General features: G+C 43.7%; 1 protein-coding gene across 1 annotated transcript in view; it reads left to right on the forward strand.

The window, feature by feature from the left end:
* lmo7a (LIM domain 7a) overlaps positions 1-10,415 on the forward strand; it is a 46,073-nt gene extending 35,658 nt beyond the window's left edge. The window contains exons 16-29 of the mRNA XM_076081877.1: positions 297-472; positions 576-639; positions 908-964; positions 2,145-2,170; positions 2,440-2,547; positions 3,977-4,063; positions 4,468-4,847; positions 6,598-6,653; positions 6,857-7,015; positions 7,329-7,515; positions 7,767-8,105; positions 8,890-8,998; positions 9,497-9,599; positions 9,680-10,415. Of these exons, the coding sequence (XP_075937992.1) occupies positions 297-472; positions 576-639; positions 908-964; positions 2,145-2,170; positions 2,440-2,547; positions 3,977-4,063; positions 4,468-4,847; positions 6,598-6,653; positions 6,857-7,015; positions 7,329-7,515; positions 7,767-8,105; positions 8,890-8,998; positions 9,497-9,599; positions 9,680-9,702 (1,874 nt within the window). The 3' untranslated portion in view covers positions 9,703-10,415. The remainder of the gene's footprint in view (positions 1-296; positions 473-575; positions 640-907; positions 965-2,144; positions 2,171-2,439; positions 2,548-3,976; positions 4,064-4,467; positions 4,848-6,597; positions 6,654-6,856; positions 7,016-7,328; positions 7,516-7,766; positions 8,106-8,889; positions 8,999-9,496; positions 9,600-9,679) is intronic.
* Positions 10,416-14,006: the final 3,591 nt, after the last annotated feature.

Below are 14,006 nucleotides of genomic sequence, written 5' to 3' on the forward strand. Positions count from 1 at the left end.
TAGAAACACTGTGTGGGTTTATGAAAGCTTTAATAGGCTGCATGGCTGGGGAAGGTTTCTCTGTCACACCCTGCTGCTCTCTGTAATAACACCATAACAGCAACCTTGTCCCCTGCTTCATAGCGTTCTTTATGTAAATAGACAATTCACTGTCAAATGTTGGGTTTCACGTACACAAATACCTAACGACTACTACTGCGCACACACACATATATATATACAGGCACAGAATACGTGGCTTTATGTGCAGAAACACACATCCTATTTTTTTTTGCCATTGCATTGTCTGCATGCAGACTGGGACAGAGATCAACCTCCCATGCCATTTAAAAGCCATAAGACCGTCAATCTGACCAGTATGGATCATCCGATACTTCTAGGTTACTCCGACGCCAACGCCATCAGCTCCAGCCTGGATTTCACCTCCATGGAAAAGCTGCTCCCCGAAGAGGCCGCCGCCCACCCAGTCCTAGTAAGTGACCTGGGGTGAACTCTCTCGGGTTTTGATCAAGTTTTATTTCTGTATTGTGGGCCCTTCTAATGAGCGGGCGCCCCGCCGTGTCTCCCCCCTGCAGGACGTGGCTTCAAACAGAGTTAATGGAGGTTTCCGTGAGCAGGCGGTGACCATGAGGAACAAAGGTAAAGAGCAGAGCACACAATCAGAAAGGTTATGGAATTGATCTTGGCAACTATTTCTGTGCTGAATACGGAAACGCACCGATGGGTTTTGTTGACGTCTTTGCAAAAACTGGACTGTTGTGGTTATTGATGAACATTTACTGTGTTGTGTAACAAAAAGATGTGACATTATCTGAAACGTATTATTGTGATACAGCAGTGCTGTGTGTGTAATTCCTGTGTTGGTAATATAAAATGGTATATCTCCTCTTTTCCATCTCTCATGTAGAGTCAGAACCCATATCTTTGAAAAACTTAAAACGGAGGTCAGAGTTTTTTGAAAAAGGTAAAAAAAGAAAAGACGACTGACCAAATCGGGGCGGGGTGGTTCTTAATGATAATAATGATAATAATGACTTCTTTGTGATTTGGTGGCTTGGTTCTCTGTGCTTCTGTCTCTCAGCTTCCCACGGGATTTTTGCATGTTTCTCATCGGTCACAGCCTCATGCTCAATTGATAAGTTGCATTATCGATTGATTATGAGCCGTCCGGGTTGAAATAGATTCCTCCATGGCTCTGTTTGGTTGCCAGAGCTTACCTTTTTGTGCTGTGCCCGATTCCCCTCCTTCAGGTGTCTCGGGGTCCCGTGTCAGTGCGCTGGTCTACCTCTGTGGTAAACAGGGTTGAGTGTGCAGTGACCTCCTCACCTTCGCTTGGTACAAACTGGGACTCTGACATGCTTTTCCAACCGGGGGAGCCTGGTGCTATTTTGGAGTCAAATTAAGGAATCATTTTCTGATAAAAATGCACAGCTTATTGTTTTTGGAGGGAAGAAGAAACCCTGTATAAATGAAAAGAAAAATGCAAAACAGTATAAAAGTAGCACATTCAGCTCCAAAGGCTGGACAGCATGTCAGACGCTTTGCCAGCGTACCAACCACAAATACAAACCTTTGGTATCCTGCAGTGTTTGTGGTGTTTTTTTCGAATGCTCCAGGTTTAACACATGGTTACACTCTTCACTTTGCTGCGCATGCAGTTGAAAGCATTCCCGTTGCTGCCGTGGCCTGCATGTATCGAACCGTACGGTAACCTTTCAGACTGGCTGCGCTGTATGTGTCTGCATCCTTGTGTACGCATGCTGCTCACACGTGTGTTTTTTCCTTCCAGTTTGTTTGGCCTTGTTGTCCTTACAATCAGTTTATTGATTTTCCTATTCAGAACCTCTTGGGCCTGGCGTCCAATTTAAATGTCAACCAGTGGCTGATCTTGGATTGAGAGAATCAATAAGTCCTAGCGGGTGAAATTTAACCGTTGTTGCTCGGTGGGCTTGTTGAAAACATCATTTACTGTTTGACATTTTCAAAGAGGACTTGCCGTTTGAGTTAAAATTCTGTTGAAAATGTAATAAGCCTGTCAACTTTGCGATTGCTACAGTATATTGCCTCAGGGTTAACTTCTCTTCTATTGCTCTGCCTGTGCATGCCAGAAGTACTGACTGGATGCTTTTTCTTTTCTTTTCAAGGAGGATCAGAGTCTGCAATGCCAGATGTGAGTAGTCTTATCAGTGTATAGAGGGCCGTTTCTGTTTTTTCTGTTATAGCAGGAAAACATCTTTAAATGCACAGTTATTACAAAGTATAGACCCATTATAATGAATCTCAAATTTGAAAATGACTTTGATTGCAGGGAGCTTTCCTTTTTATGAGTTAGATCAAATACTCATGGGTCTAAGGATACAAATATAATGTCAATTGTACAAACTGTCTTATTTAAAAGTGACTTGACAATATCACAAAGTGATTCTTCTCCGTCTGCAGATACCTGTTCCTTCGATCACCCCGTCCTCCAGCCGCTGGTCTTGGGACCCAGAGGAGGAGCGCAAAAGACAAGAGAAATGGCAGAAGGAGCAGGATCGCCTCCTACAGGTACATAAGGGCACGCTCGAGTAGCGCTGACGTTATGCATATAACTGGGACATCCTACTATGTCATAACAATGGGCCTTGAACTTTGACCGTCTGATGGATAAATGTGACCGGATGCAGTAGTAGGACATCCTGGTGTTTTTTGGCGTGCTGCATTTGACATGCTAGGTATTGAGACATACTACATGGCATACTAAATAGTATGGTAGCATGGGTGTTGAAATGCAAACATGCACTCAGTTGCCAGTTTACTAGGTGTACGCAGCTGAAGCTAACGCAGGGTAATTAATCAGCCCTGCAGTCAAGGTTACAATGTCCAGGTTTCACTGGAAGTGTACTAGAGAGGGGTTGATTCTGTAGTTTGTGGTGCTGTTAAATTGTATTGTGTTATATTAAGAAAGCAACAATTCAGATGAATCACAACGCAATGAAATAAAGACACTCAAGGAGGTAGATAAGAAAACAAAATGCAATTAAAACAATACAGATTGAAGACAATTGTGTCAAATAAAAATCTGAGAATGGAAAGTTTTTTTTTAAAGCAGTGTGTATTTGCTATTTCTATTTTTATTTATTTACTATGTGTATCTGTATGAGACAAATATCAATTTCCTTGAGTTTTTTTCAGATTCTAAGGCCCAAATATACACAATATTCTAATATTTGGTGTACACCTCTCAGTAAAACGCATTACAATTCAACAGTGCCAAAACCTGCACCCGCTAGAATGACCATGAAACAGAAACTGAACATTATAACCTTCACAAAGGTAGGATTTACTGTAGGACTGGTATATTAGACTGCATTCGTTTCAGCTAGGTGGGCCTTAGTCCATTAATACAACTGAAAATACCAGCCTCACAATCCATTTGATCTAAAATACTCTTCCCATCCGGGAATCTGTCCATGTGCCCCATCTCACAATGAGACGGGGTTCAGAGATTGAAATAACAGACCAGGAAGTCCTCTCAATCAAAGCAGACTGCTCCTAATGGGCTCAAGACAGAAAACTTAACAGAGCGATCCGGCAGCTGAAAGTAAGGCATCTGTCGAGTATCCGACTTGAATGTAGTAGAACCCTGTCTCAACATTTTTTCCGAGGGTCTATTTCTGGATGGAGATCAAAGGTGTCCGAGCAGAGCCGCTGTAGCCGCGAAGGCTTGTTCCTCCTCCAGTGTTGTTCCCTGTTGGATATACGGCCTGATTTCATGATGTGCCAGTGAGACTTGGATGGTTAGATAACATGTTGGTGATCCTAGAATTACCTGAATACAATACAGCTAGAATATAGTTTTTATTTGAATTGCTTTTTCTTCCCACTGTACTGAACAATATATATTTCTTTCATTGTCTTTGTGTTTATGTGAGTGTTTGCATGTGTCATTTTAGTTGGGTGAACTTTGACATCTCTCCCTGCTTTTTTCTTCCAGGAGAAATATAAACGCGACCAGGAGAAGTTGCAGGAGGAGTGGCTCAAGGATCAGGAGGAGGTTGCCAAGAGCGTTGACCAACAAGAGGTGACAAAAGGATTTCATTTGTATTAAAAGGGGACAATAAGCTCTGACCTCTAAATGTATTCTAATACATGTTCTGTGTTTGTTGATACAGTTACGTGGCTTGGGGCTGGTATTTCTGGCTTTTTTTAAATGCAGGTTATTTTCCCATAGAGTGAGAGCAGAACAATGTCTTGTCATGGAGATATTCACACAGGACACACACAACATGTGTGATTATGTTTCCCGTAGTGACGGAAGTCTTTCACGGCTTATAGTTTTGCAACAAAAACTCCCCATTGATTGGAATTTCAAAACACGAGTTCCTCCACCGTTGATCAGTTCCTCCTGGAGGTTGATAAAGTTCAGACTAATGCCATTGTGGGTTGAACGCTTCCTCTTTTCCCGTCCTCCCTTCTCTCTTGCAGCCTGGGAGCCTGGAGGTGAGCAGACGCGGCGTCGGCCCACTCTCGGCCCTCTCTCCCGTCGGCCAGCCCCCCACTCCTCCGTGGGAGGAGCAGGAGAGAAAGCAGAAGGAGGAACAGGAGCGCCAAAGGCAGGCGGAGGAGAGGAGGAAGAGGGACGAGGAGGAGCGCGAGCTGCGGCAGCTCCAGGAGGAGAGGGAGACAAAAGAGAGGCAGGAGGAGGAGGAGAGGAAGAGGAGGGTGGAGGAGGAGCTGCAGTGGCAGAGGAGGAGGGAGGAGGAGAGGGAGGAGGAGAGGAGGCGGCAGGAAGCTGTGGAGCAGCAGCGCAGGGAGCGGGAGAGAGCCTTGGTAGAGCAGCAGCAGCAGCAGCAGCAGCAGCAGTGGTCAGTAGAACCACCGCTCCTTCTACTCCCCTCACACGTCTCCCTCATACGTCCATCATGTGGATAATAACATAGTTGACATAACCTGCTTTGTTGTCTGTGCATTAACATGACTAACGTGTCTGCATGTGCTTTGTCCTCCACCTTTGTGCTGTAACCCTCGCCCCACCTCTCCCCACACACTCCCAACACCAAAGGGCCTCCGGCTTTGCCAGTGTGCCGCCATCACTGTCCTTTACAGACAGGTCAGTCCAACAGGGATTGTGTTTGCGTCTGCAGTCACAAGATAATGCTGCTTTCTGTATGCAGCTAATCAGCTTTTGGCCCCAATAAAACCTGCTCGCCTTATTCCCAATTTGATAAGTACTAATACTACATATAATGATTGAAGTGCCTCACAATGATTATAATTTATATTATAGTATTTCAAGATAATGAGTTGAGTAGGTTGAATGGGCAACAGTTTATTGAATGTCCCCCAATTAAGTGTTTAAGAGCAGTACAGTATATGAACAACTAATAAATAGTTGTTGGCAAATAGGTTAATTAACCCTTATAACTCCTCCCGTGGCCTCTCATGAATGAAGGTCCCTGTATGAACAGATAATTAATTAAGGATAATATACTAAAAAGCAGTTGTAATAATACACAATATGTCTTCACAGAAGAAGTTTAATAAGCACTTAAAAATGTCCTTATATTTGCTTACAACTACATTATAAGATAAGATAAGGTTTATTAATTCCAAATTCCAAAACATTAGAATATATTATAAAGCTATATATACAATAGAGTAATACATATAAAGTGTATAAGTACTTACACCAGTGCAAAAATAATTATAGCAATACAAGTAAGATCAATTTAGTAAAATAAGTAAAACTAGAATAGAAAAAGTGAATTATAACGAGATAAGAATAAAACAGGAGTAAAAATATAAAGTGTATAGGAAGTAATAACAGCAGTACTTTAAATTGTGTTATAAACCTTCCATTAAATGTTTGTATACTGCTTATGAATATTAAATAGGGGGATTTCAGGTGTAATCGGTTGCATTTGAATTGTAAATGAATAAGTGTTGCTTTCACGTTAGCTTCTCCAGGTTTTCAGCTGCAGGTTCACCTTTTTCTGAGTGCTTTATGTAATTCTCTGCACAGGAGTCATCTTGGCAACACATTCAGTTCTTGCCTGAATTGCACCGAACCTGCCAAAACAGTGTCTCACGAGCACATAATCCTGCCCAACACCAACACCAGTTTCTATCAAACGAGAACAATTTGTCATTCACCTTAAAACACATACACCAGGTGCATCATTCGACATCACGTATATCTCTGGAGCAGTAATCGTGTTTTTTTGTATTATTTTCAATACATTTCTCAGTAATGAACAAAGCTGACACATATTAAAGCGTGTGTCCAGGTACTCGATGCTTTGTTTCTATGGCTCCATTCGAACTGAATCATTCAAACAGTCTCTCTTTATATAGACGCTCATGAAATTGGAAGGCCTCCAATAAGTGTGTTATGTCTCCAGCTGAGCGGGGAGTGACCTGTGCTGTCTGCAATCAGCGCTTTTCTTATATAACCATTTTTTTCACCGTGGGGTTTGACATTTCAAAATTGAAGTTGATTGATATTTTATGGTGGTAATAAAAAGGTTATAAAACCTTCTATAAAGATAGCCGTGTAAGTATGGCTCCTTTTCTTTTCTTTTTTTAAAATAACAGTTATTTTCCTTTATTTGACAGGACGAAGTCTAAATCATCTCCCCAGCTTGATGAAGAGGAAAAACCTCTGAGAAAAGGTCAGTGTTCTATTAAATGAAGGTATTGTCCATCATTGTATTTCACCTTTAATGAAAAAAAGTGATGGATTGTGAATGCAACAGCAATATAAGATCTTAGTTTCTCTTCGTACTTGTTGTTTTAAAACTTTAGAAAATATAACTGTAAAAGCAACGTATGCGCTGTGCCGTTGCACATGCATTTGGGCCGTGCGCTACTGTAGGTGCGTTTGTGCAGCCGGGGGGCATGGTTCACCGGCTGCTGCAGGAGCAGGCCAGGAGCGAGCTCGACAAAGAGGCCCGGAGTCAGCGGGCGGCGTCCGAGCTGGAGATGGAGAGGAGGAACATCCTCAACGCCATGAGATACAGAGAGCCAGAGAGAGGTGGGCTCGGCCCCCCCCCCCCGATCCGCTCTCATTTTGTGATGATCTACGAAATCAAAAACCTACAGCTGTTTGATTAACAGCTGACCAATCAAATGGTGCATCAATCAGTCAGCCAAGCGGAAAAATTGCATGCAGCAAAAAAACAATGAACTCATTGATTGCAGGGCGATTTCCAACCAGACTTCATCACAGCCTCATTGTTTCTGACCCGTCCTCTTCGCCAGTCGTGATCTATGTTTGTCCTCCCGGAAGTGTTTTCATTGAGCGCGGCATAATGTTGAGTTTCCCACCCTCTCCTCTCTGGGTGCAGTGACGGGCAGCGGGGTGGGTGAGAAGAAGGGTCAGCAGTCGGCATCGCAGGCGGAGCTGGAGCGCCAGCAGATCCTGAACGAGATGAAGAAGAAGACTCCGATGCTGATGGACAAAAGTTGGATCCGCCAGCGCTCCTCCACCACCACCGCCGCCACCGATGAGTCCGACGTGCCGCCCATGCGCAGGTACGGTCTGGTTAGAGTGAAACAATCTCATCTCTGTTGTGTGATGGTGGTGGCTGGCTTTTCACCCTTACTAATATCCTGTGTTACCTGCACAGAAATATTACAACATTTACTAGTCTGGCTACTCTGACTTTATCTTGGCAGATTTGATCGGACCAGATATTCTAAAACCACAGGTTCAGTTAGTAGCCAGACTTTTTAAATGCCTCTAACGGGCTAATGTGGGTGTGGCGTGGGTGTGGCCTTTGCAGAGGTGAGTCTCTCGACAACTTGGACGCCTCCTACAACTCCTGGCGCTCGTCGTGGACGCCCAGGAGCAACACTCACGCCCAAAACTACACTCGGCCTAACTCGGCGCTCTCCGGCAGCACTCCCTTTTACGGCGGCGGGTCGTCGGGGGCCCAGCGGCCCGGCTCCTCCACCCTGCCTTCCTCCTACTCCATGGGCTCCCTGCGAGCCGGGGCGGGAACCCCCTCGTCCCCTTGGTCCCGGCAGTCGCCGTCCCCCTCGCCGTCCTCGCCGTCCTCTCTGTCACCCGCAACCTCCCCAGAGCCCACGTCTGAGGCAGGCGCCCCTCAGCAGCAGAGCAGGTAAATATTAACAGTGCTGCTTTCGCTTAACACCCCCAACAACTAACCTCTCACTGGTATACTGGGTTGCATCGTCTTATTCCAGGTGGTGTTGATAAACCATGACTTTGGAGGGGGAGTGGTGGCAAAGGGCAACTGAAGCTCAACTGATTTCACTTGTTCTGCTTTTGAACCTAATATGATACGTTGTTGTATGATATTGTGTTATGTGTCGTTCACCCTCTGTATTCACAGCTGACAGGTGAAACTCTGACTATGCTGTACACTCCTTTTTTATTTGTTTTACAGATTCCCTGTTTAAATCCACTGTCAACATACAGTGTTGTTTTGAGTGTGTGTGAATCTTTGTTCATGTGTTCTAAAGCAACACCGTGGCACTGATCATTTAAGAGTCAAGCTAAGATTTCCCAATATTCTTTTGCCAATTTGTTTCCGTGCCAAAAGTATAAATAGTTGTTTACTCAGTGATTTGTATAGGGGAATAAACAATTAAAGGAATGAAAAATGCAAAAACATTATTAAATATTTTACAGAATGTTGTGGAGCTGTGGTCATGGAGGTGCTCCTGCTCCATTTTGGCAGGGGACGTGATTGGCCCTCATCCAAGATAATTATTTAACAAAAAAGGCCAATATTGACCTTTAGCAAACAAGCCATCTATCAGTTTAACAGTTGCATGGTGTGAACATGTGTTGTGTGCGTGTGTGTGTGTGTGCGTATGCATACATGCGTTGTGCACATGTGCTCGGCTCTAAAAATCACAGCTGTGCGTTCTGTAATCCAGGTCAGTGAGTGGCAGGAAAATCTGTACGTTCTGTGACACCCCGCTGGGAAAGGGAGCGGCCATGATCATCGAGTCCCTCGGGCTCTGTTATCATTTGGGCTGCTTTAAGGTGAGAGCTGGGCCACGTGTCGGCCCCCTACCCCGGAGCACACCGTCAACACACCTCGGCCTCGATTCCTCCAAACTCCTCCTTTCTTTTACGACTAACCTGGTAAATCCTGGTGAATCTCGAGGTCCTGATCTCTTTCACAGCTTGAGCAAAGTAGTATGTTCTGTGCCAAAACCCTGCAAGACAAACTAATCGACCTCTCCCTCACTTTGTCTCTCTCTTTTTTTTTTTTTTTTTACCAACGCTTAATTGTTGATCCTTCCCTTGAACTCTGGTCTTCACTCGAGCTCGGTCTCCTGCATCTGAACAGTGATCCATCTTGCCAATCTTCGACTCTCATTTATCCTTTTCCCTCCATTTTTCTCTCTCTCTTCATACAATCAAGGGGGCGTCTTGTCTGTCCTCATCCCTCCACCTTTTGGACTTGGACACTAGTCTATAGCTTTTAACCAGCGGTTGAGTAGCTCTCTAACTCTTCCCTTTCTTAAACTCCCTCAGTGCATCGACTGCAAGCGTGACCTCGGAGGGTCGGCAGCCGGCGCCGAGGTCAGAATACGGAACAAGCAGCTCTTCTGTAACACCTGCTACGTGCGATTCAAAGGTGAGTGCGCAAATCAACGTGACGAGCATGACGTCGTGTTGCTTTTCTTCTCTCTAATGCTGCTGTGTGTTGTCTCCCAGCTGGCCAGCCAACCACTATGTGACGTGACTGTACTCCAGCAGATTGATGAAGAGACTACATGTGACAACAACCCCTGAGCCCCTTACCCCTTAACGTGTGCATCGAAGCCACTGCAAACAGCCGGGGACACCTGGTCTGGACATACTTCCATTTATGGCGACAGAAATTTCCGGTTGACTCAAATTATAATCCGTTTTATTTTTAATTTTCAGTGTGTGATTGAGAGGGTAAGCTTGCAAAGAAGTTATCTACTTTAGCGTGTCTATATCTTATTAAGTATTACAGTTGTACAAAATGTAAGGGTTCTGCATGCATCCGCAAGTTTTGATGTTTTAGCCACGAAACTAGTCAAAGCGTTAAATTGTCGATAAGATTATTGAGGCAGATCTTTGTAATGACAGATTTTTAGAGATCTTGAGAGATATTTTGAGGTTTCAATCTCGTCTCACTCTTGCTTCTTCTTTTTTCCGCTGAGTCTTGTGGTATTAACAGGTCTGTCGACCAATGTATTCTCGTTGCGTCTGTGTGCCTTTTCATTGGTGGGATTAGCAATTAAGATTATTAGGATCCTTTCAAAACATATTTAAAACCGTCTGCTTGGATAGCAGCTGTTTGCAGTTTTCACTGATGGATGGAGGAGTTGTACACACAAGCAGGTTTCCATGTGAAGAATATATCGCACTAAATTGATCGAGGCAAACAGTAACATTTGTAAATAAAATGACTAAATGCTCATCTCGTGTGTTTTTTGTTGACTTTTTTTCCCCCCAGAGGTGAAATTGCATAATTCCTTGTAATTATATCCCAGTACACGATGCAAGGCTTTTCCCTGCCTTTCTAATCAGAAACCATTACTTCTCCGTCCGTCCCTCTCATTCTCCGTCTCTCTGTAGTGCCACAGTCATAATGAAAGGAATTTCAATGAGCCTTTTTGTGCAAAGGGTTCAGAGGACCTGCCTGCTCTGTGCTCTCTGAAGCCAATTTGTCATGCATATTTCATTCGGTGCACATGCAATATATCTGATTACACTTTGATACGCTATTTTGTTAATGTTTTCTGTTATGATATATCTGCATAGACACGTTGAATATTCATACGAGCGGGGACGCTCTTGATTGTTCAGTCTGCAGCTTCCCAGAATGCATTTCAGCAGTAAGGTACCAAACTGTCCTCATTTCCCAACAGATGTAAATAAGCCCACTTGAAGTGATGTGCTGTATGGAAATAAGTTGGGCCGAGCATAAATTGCCTCTGTATTCTTCAGGACAGCACAAACAGCCCCTGGAGGCACACATCTCAAATTTTTAGATTCCTTTTTTTATGGGGGATGTTTCTTGGCTTCTCTCGCTGGAGAGAGATATTTTAATCCTCATGCTTAGAAAACAAGCAGGGCCTGAATGACGAAGCGCAGAGTCTAATGGATGAGAAATATAAAATATAAAACTATCCATCTTTTTCCTCCAAAGCCAAAACCAGGCCTTTATGGAAGGCTTTGATGTGGAGAGTCCAGTGGCTTGTGGCTTGTGTGTGTGTGTGTGTGTGTGTGTGTGCTGGGGCTTACAGGGAGGCAGTATGCTCCGAAGAATAGGGTCTGTGAAGAGATGGAAGACAGATGGAAGAGCTCAGTTGTGCTTGCTCTTCCCCTCCATCAAAAAACGAATATCCAACGAGAACAACTCTTTCTTTAATGCCCTCCCGCTGGAATTTTCACACAAGATTTCACACAAATTCAGCAGGAGATTTCCAGTCACGCCCTCGTGGATGATTCTTCCCCTCACAATCAACACACAAGAGTGAGTCCAGTAATCGTGCTCCATTTCCACACCGGAGGCTTAAAGCTCGGGTGTAGCCCGGACTCGCCAGAAGGGGACACTGTGATACAAGATTTTTAAGAGTGAAAGGATCCTTCAGCTGCAGCTGGATGTTACCTGCTGCTGTTTGCACAACTATTTATAAGACGGAGAGGTTCTGTGTCCTTTGACTTTAGCCACAGTAACTTATAGGCATAATGCCTTATGGAATATAGTCATACGATTTTGTGGTTTAGTTTGTAAATGAATAAGTGACACAGAATTTTGTCTCCGAGCACTGACTGTAGCTCTGCCGTCACACTGGGACAATCTGTGCTTTCTTCATTTTTCAGTAGAAACCATATATTTTAACTCATTTTCGACCCAGTCGATTTTTTTGTTCGTTTGTTTGTTTTTGTTTGAAAAACATCCCTCACAAGCAGCACCTCCTGCCATGTGCCTCCATGAGGAGGGAATCATTTTCACACTAAAGAGAAGCCATCAGGCACTAATTCACCTGCAGCTTGAACCAATGCTATAATTAGTTATGTGATTGCAGACACTGTCTCACCAGACCTGTTGCCATGGCGTGCAGGCACCATGTGTACGGAGAAAAAAAAAAACATAAAATCAAGTAGCTACAGGGATTAAATTAAATGGACTGAGACTGTCCCCCGTCCATGGGAGGACCATTTAACAGAGAATGGTTTCACATGACAGCATATTTATTAACATAACAGTAGTTGTGACGCATTCATGAAAACTGTGATAACTTTTGCAATTACAGCTCTCAAGGCTTAATGATGACTGAGCTGGATTTAATTTCACACATACATGCAAATAAATGCAAATAATAATAAAAGTGTTGAAGCTGAATATGAAGTGAAGATACAGTAAATTGTATTAAGGTAAATGTGCAATATCTTGTATGGTATATTCAGTAGTGTACAGTGCTATTAAGAGGTGTATAGATGTTTTGCTCAGCTGCATGTAATCCATATCACGGTTCAGGGGTTTATTCTAATTCTGAATATATTGTCGATCTTTAACCTAAAAGGTTTTCCATTAAAAACAGTCGTATCTCTCAGGTCCTGTTTATGCATGCACTACTTTGTATTTCAGTGGATGCACTCTGATTATCAGGGTCATCTGTTTCCTTTCTGTTGGTGCTCCCTGCAGTGAATATGTTAAATAGAAGTGGAATAAGGTACAAACAGTAGGGTGCTTGCCGGTTACCTTTACAGGTGGCACAGGTGGCTATCGATTGTTGATTATCAACAGATAATCCTCTCATCCGCAGACATGAAACCTTTTTTTTTTTTTTTAACTTGTACAAAGGTATTGATCTGTGACCTTTTGTTCAATGAGGAAATGATGAGCCCAGATCCCTACTTGTCCTCATTATGAATGCTGATTCTAATCCTTGACTCACAAAAGGGCAGAGCTGAAGGGATTCAACTTTAGAGTTGTGTTATTTTAAAATTTAAAATAAGACAAGATCCATCAATGACTGAAGGCTCAACACGAGGAATGCTGTCCACCTTTCTTCCACACAAATGTTACCGTTTTGACACAGGAGAACATTTTGCTCCCATGTTTGCAAAAGAACTGTGTCTCTGTCCAACAACCAAGATAATAATTCATCCACATGCAAGGAAAAGAAGAAAAAAAAGGAACTAAGAAAAGCTTTTCTTTATCTGTCTTCCTATGTGTGTGCACGAGGACACCACGCATGTTCCAATCAGGAAGGAGAACATCTGTGATTTCTCTCCGTGACCTTAAAGAGAACGATTTATTTTCGTTCCTCTGCTTAGTGTCTGAGTGAAGGAAAAGTATCACCAGAAACGAGATGGAGATGGAGTTTCTTTTCCACTCGGAGGGGAAGAGCAAAGGAGTGCAGAAAGTGTTACATGGCTCAGAAATGATAAGACTGCACGGTCACAGCTGGGGCACCCTGATATGCTTGAGACCGCATTATACCCGGGGTGACATGGGACCACGTTTTCTGTCCTCATATTAATTCACCCTGCTTCAGCTGCATAGCCGGGCATGAGCTGGAATACTGATTCTCAGCTGAGCATTCTCCACTCTTTATCTGGTGCTGTTGTGTGTTTCAAACAGGGGGGGGGGGGAACCGGATGCTATCAAATTTATCCACGTGCTAAACATCATAAACTCCCATTTTCATTCATTCATTAAAGCAGCACTCCCTCACAGTCTGCAGCATCTGTTCGAACATTATTCCGGCAGAAAGACAGATGTGTGACAGAAGCGGATGCCGTATATTTGGATGCATGTCACTTCCAGTCCAACTCAGTCACGCTGAGCAAAGTAGGCTACGATATAGGCGTCGCAGCAGCAGGCCCACTGGTTGACTCAAAAAAAGTGTGCGAGTCCACAGGTGGGAACTACAATGCTTGTCTGTCACAAACTCACAGAGACTCATCACCTCATCTTTTACCCCCTTTAACCCCCTCCTCTGCCCCCAACCTCGTGTCTTCACACATACCGGAAGTTAATTAGAATTTTATCAGA

The sequence above is a fragment of the Anarhichas minor genome, unplaced genomic scaffold (genome assembly GCF_050575085.1).
Source record: "Anarhichas minor isolate MPS153535 unplaced genomic scaffold, ASM5057508v1 ptg000087l, whole genome shotgun sequence".
Classification (NCBI taxonomy): domain Eukaryota; kingdom Metazoa; phylum Chordata; class Actinopteri; order Perciformes; family Anarhichadidae; genus Anarhichas; species Anarhichas minor.